Source organism: Oncorhynchus kisutch, unplaced genomic scaffold (genome assembly GCF_002021735.2).
Source record: "Oncorhynchus kisutch isolate 150728-3 unplaced genomic scaffold, Okis_V2 scaffold1124, whole genome shotgun sequence".
Lineage (NCBI taxonomy): Eukaryota > Metazoa > Chordata > Actinopteri > Salmoniformes > Salmonidae > Oncorhynchus > Oncorhynchus kisutch.
In genome coordinates this window covers 12248-18139 of record NW_022263069.1, presented here as the reverse complement: position 1 = coordinate 18139, position 5892 = coordinate 12248, and the positions used below count along the sequence as shown (strand labels likewise).

At 39.7% G+C, this 5892-nt stretch overlaps 1 protein-coding gene across 1 annotated transcript; it reads right to left on the bottom strand.

Annotated features, from left to right (window-relative positions):
• Positions 1 to 376: 376 nt before the first annotated feature.
• LOC109876441 (gastrula zinc finger protein XlCGF26.1-like) lies at positions 377 to 2139 on the bottom strand (the record flags this gene model as incomplete). The annotated part of the gene is made up of 1 exon (XM_020468860.2): positions 377 to 2139. A coding segment is annotated over one exon (1161 nt), but the record flags the coding sequence as incomplete, so codon positions are not given.
• Positions 2140 to 5892: the final 3753 nt, after the last annotated feature.

The following is a 5892-nucleotide window of genomic DNA, read 5'->3' as shown; positions in this document are numbered from 1 at the left end:
TGCATTGCTGCCACCTTCTGGGCTGGAGTGTGATAGAGACATGTGGTTCAATCCTTGAGATCGCCTATCTGTAGTCATACCAAAACACTCCAGGCACTCAGCCCATAAGAACCATTCATACTGTCAGATCTAATATGAAGAACTGAATACAACCATAAGAACCATTCATACTGTCAGATCTAATATGAAGAACTGAATACAACCATAAGAACCATTCATACTGTCAGATCTAATATGAAGAACTGAATACAACCATAAGAACCATTCATACTGTCAGATCTAATATGAAGAACTGAATACAACCATAAGAACCATTCATACTGTTAGATATAATATAAAAGAACTAACTATAAAAGAAGAGTTTGACCAGTACAAATTCATTTACAAATTCATTTACTTTTTATTGGCATGTCAATGAAGTTGGCTTCAATAGAGTAACCTAAACATATCCATCATCAATGATGAAAATAACTCATCTAGTTTTTAAATACAATTGAATAAAACACATGTAGTTGTTTCATAAACTGTATATAATTAAACAAATAGTCCTTTAATAGCTAAAACAATCCACCCAAAATTATGGTGAAAAATGATCATCACACCATCTCTATCTGATACATGTTGTGTCTACTAACTCATTCCCACAGAAAACTGATCATCACACCATCTCTATCTGATACATGTTGTATCTCTTTCCTCACAGAAAAATGCAGAGGAAAGCAATACCACCCAGTCAACCAACCTCACAGAGGATATTCAACCCTAAGGGCAAATCCAAAGTCCTCTCAATATATGTAAAGTAGAGGCTAACAAAACACATCAAAACTGACCAGGTGCACACTGATCAGTAAAGTAAAGAGAGGCTAACATTCTATAACGCTCCCTTTCCTCTGCACAGTTCTCTCACAATGAGAAACAATAGGATTACAATAGTGTGCTATGCTTTCTTGAGAATTAAGTGATGCAATGACTTTAATCTTAGTTGGTCTGAGAGAACTGATTTTGCTTCTCCCCTTTATGTATACATTGATGTGTTTTTAAGGTATACAATCTGGCAAAACTCTTACCACAGTCAGAGCAGTAGTAAGGCTTCTCTCCTGTGTGTGCTCTTTTATGAACTTTTACATCAGTTGATGTTGTGAAGCACTTACCACAGTCAGAGCAGGAGTAAGGCTTCTCTCCTTTATGTATAAGTTGGTGTGTTTTTAAGTTGCCCAGTTGTGAGAAACTCTTCCCACAGTCAGAGCAGCAGTAAGGCTTCTCTCCTGTATGTATTCGCTGGTGGCATTTTAATATTTCCAATCGGATGAAACTCTTCCCACATTCAGAGCAGCAGTAAGGCTTCTCTCCTGTATGTATTCGCTGGTGAGATCTGAAGTGGTTCTGTTGAGAGAAACTCTTCCCACAGTCAGAGCAGCAGTAAGGCTTCTCTCCTGTATGTAGACGTTTGTGTTTTTGTAAGTGGATATGTTGAGAGAACCTCTTCCCACAGTCAGAGCAGGAGTAAGGTTTCTCTCCAGTGTGCACTCTCTGATGAATTATCAGCGTCCCTGACGTTGTGAAGCTCTTCCCGCAGTCAGTACAGGAATATGGATTCTCTCCTGTATGTATACGTTCATGTATTTTAAAGGTATCCAATCGGGAGAAAGTCTTCCCGCAGTCAGTACAGGAATACGGATTATTTCCTGTATGTATACGTTCATGTGTTTTTAAGGTATCCAATCGGGAGAAAGTCTTCCCACAGTCAGAGCAGGAGTATGGCTTCACTCCTGTATGTACATGTTGGTGTATTTGTAAGTGGAACTGTTGAGAGAACCTCTTCCCACACTCAGAGCAGGAGTATGGCTTCACTCCTGTATGTACATGTTGGTGTGTTTGTAAGTGGATCTGTTGAGAGAACCTCTTCCCACATAAAGAGCAAGAGTAAGGCTTCTCTCCAGTGTGCACTCTCTGATGAACTGTCAGAGATTGTGATGTTGTGAATCTCTTTCCACAGTTAGTGCAGGAATACGGATTCTCTCCTGTATGTAGTTTTAGGTGTATTTTTAGCTTTGATAGAAATGGGAAAATCTCCTCACAATGTGGGCAGTGGTGAGACCTCTTAGCTCTGTGATCTTCCTGCTGTTGCTCTCTGGATGTAGAGAATGTCTCACCGTGGTCTCCTGTGTGAACAACATCAGAAGAACCAGTCAGTGAGACATACATACGACTTCATATACAGTGTGTTCAGAAAGTATTCACACCCCTTGACCTTTTCTACGTTTTGTTGTGTTTCAGCCTGAATTTTAAAAGGATTACATTTGAGGATTTATGTCATTGGCCTACACACAATACCACACACATGGATACATGACTAGATATTGGATATCGTTGTACCAACATGAATTCTACTACGACTATGTAGCATCTGAATATGAATACCACATCTGTAGATTCTAAACCACCAGTTGGAGGACCGATCAGGACAGAAAGTGGTAGGCCCGAAAAGTGTTTAGTCCTTACCCCACAACGCCAGTGGAGTACCCCATAACGCCAGTGGAGTACCCCATAACGCCAGTGGAGTACCCCATAACGCCAGTGGAGTACCCCATAACGCCAGTGGAATACCCCATAACGTCAGTGGAATACTCCATAACACCAGTGGAGTACCCCATAACGCCAGTGGAGTACCCCATAACGCCAGTGGAATTAAGTTTTTCTGAATGTTTACAAATTAATTTAAAATGAAAAGTGGAAATCTCGAGTCAATAAGTATTCAATCTTTGTTACGGCAAGCCTAAAATGTTGCATAACAAGTCACATAAGCAGCGTGGACTCACTCTGTGTGCAATAATAGTGTTTAAAATTCATTTTGAATGACTACTGTGGTAGCAGGATTACAAGATTGTTACATTTAAGCACCAAATGGTAGTTTTATTAAATAAATCCTAATGGCGCAGAGTGATGATGTCAGAGAGGGATGTGGTGAGAATGGGATGGTCTGAGTAAGGTTCTTAGGACTCTCTCTCTCTCCCTTTCTGTGTTAACTGAGAGGAGTCTTTTTGAAGCATGGGCTGGCAACTAATAAAGAGATGGTTTCCAGTCTAGCTTCCTGCAGTTAGTCTGGGCGTAGGGTCAAGGAAATGGGTTTTTGCTAGATAGCTTGGGCTGACAATGACTTGGTGATGATAATTACCTAAAGCTGTCATTCCATAGACAATATGTGGTGTGTGTGACCCGAGATAGAGCCTGGAAGAGTTCAGAACAATGCCTCATTGTCTCATCTTCCTGGCATCTGGGAAACTAAGCCGGGTTGGGGGTAGAACACCATCCTGTGTAAATAACCAAGGTTGCTTATGGGAGTTGGAACCAGCCTGACTTAGCATTTTTAAGTCCTATAAAAGGTCTCGGTTTTATCATTATCGGTTAGGCTGCTCAGCTCAACAGTCAAGACTGTTGGGCTGACTGGTGTCATTATGGCAATAATGAATCAATATAAAAAAATAAGATTTTTTAAAAGAAATGACCAAGTCTAATACTTGAATAGAATATTCCACCACACTACCTCATCTCTGTAACCCACACATACAATTGTCTGTAAGGTTCCTCAGTCAAGCAGTATATTTCAAACATAGATTCAACCACAAAGACCAGGGAGTTTTTCTAATGCCTCACAAAGAAGGGCACCTATTGGTAGAAGGGTAAATGTTTTAATAAAAGACATTGAATATCCCCTTGAGCATTTCACTTTCGATGATGTATCAATAGACCCAGTTACTCCAAAGATACAGGCGTCCTTCCCAACTCAGTTCCCGGAGAAGAGGCCAATCCAACACAACACATCACGGAGTACCACTCTTCACTCTTCACATGGTGGTAGCTGCATCATGTTATGGGTATGCTTGTCATCGGCAAGGACTTGGATGTTAATTTGGGGATATAAAATTAAACTAAATAGAGCTAAGCACTGGAAAACTCCTAGAGGAAAACCTGGTTCAGTCTGCTTTCCAACAGACACTGGAAGACCAATTCACCTTTCAGCAGGACGATAACCAATAACCTAAAACATAAGGCCAAATATACACTGGAGTTGCTTACCAAGACAACATTGAATGTTCCAGAGTGGCCTAGTCACAGTTTTGACTTAAATCGGCCTGAAAATCTATGGCAAGACTTGAAAATGTCTGTCTAGCAATGATCAACCAACTTAAGAGAGCTTTAAATTTTTAAAAGAATAAATGTGCAAATATTGTATCATCCAGGTGTGCTAAGCTCTTAGAGATTTACCCAGAAAGACTCAAAGCTGTAATCACTGCCAATGGTGCTTCTATAAAGTATTGACCCAGGGGTGTGAATACTTACGTAAATTAGATATTTCTCTATTTACATTTAAAAAAACATGTTTTGTCTGTCATTTCCCTAGGGTATTGTGTGTGCAGATGGCTCAGAAAAAATATAAATTTAATCCATTTTGAATTTGGGATGTAACATAACAAAATGTGGAATAAGTCAAGGGGTATGAATACTTTCTGAAGGCACTGTAAGTAAGTATACTGTACAATACAAAGGGGGAATACAACTACTCTAAAATAATGAGCCATATCATCCTCCTCTCACTATCACAAGGGTTAGTAACTACACAGACTCATTTCATATCATCCTCCACTCACTATCACAAGGGTTAGTAACTACACAGACTCATTTCATATCATCCTCCACTCACTATCACAAGGGTTAGTAACTACAGACTCATTTCATATCATCCTCCACTCACTATCACAAGGGTTAGTAACTACAGACTCATTTCATATCATCCCCCACTCACTATCACAAGGGTTAGAAACTACAGACTCATTTCATATCATCCTCCACTCACTATCACAAGGGTTAGTAACTACACAGACTCATTTCATATCATCCTCCACTCACTATCACAAGGGTTAGTAACTACACAGACTCATTTCATATCATCCTCCACTCACTATCACAAGGGTTAGTAACTACAGACTCATTTCATATCATCCTCCACTCACTATCACAAGGGTTAGTAACTACACAGACTCATTTCATATCATCCTCCACTCACTATCACAAGGGTTAGTAACTACAGACTCATTTCATATCATCCTCCACTCACTATCACAAGGGTTAGTAACTACAGACTCATTTCATATCATCCTCCACTCACTATCACAAGGGTTAGAAACTACAGACTCATTTCATATCATCCTCCTCTCACTATCACAAGGGTTAGTAACTACAGACTCATTTCATATCATCCTCCACTCACTATCACAAGGGTTAGTAACTACACAGACTCATTTCATATCATCCTCCACTCACTATCACAAGGGTTAGTAACTACAGACTCATTTCATATCATCCTCCACTCACTATCACAAGGGTTAGTAACTACACAGACTCATTTCATATCATCCTCCACTCACTATCACAAGGGTTAGTAACTACAGACTCATTTCATATCATCCTCCACTCACTATCACAAGGGTTAGTAACTACAGACTCATTTCATATCATCCTCCACTCACTATCACAAGGGTTAGTAACTACACAGACTCATTTCATATCATCCCCCACTCACTATCACAAGGGTTAGTAACTACAGACTCATTTCATATCATCCTCCACTCACTATCACAAGGGTTAGTAACTACAGACTCATTTCATATCATCCTCCACTCACTATCACAAGGGTTAGTAACTACAGACTCATTTCATATCATCCTCCACTCACTATCACAAGGGTTAGTAACCACAGACTCATTTCATATCATCCTCCACTCACTATCACAAGGGTTAGTAACTACAGACTCATTTCATATCATCCTCCACTCACTATCACAAGGGTTAGTAACTACAGACTCATTTCATATCATCCTCTACTCACTATCA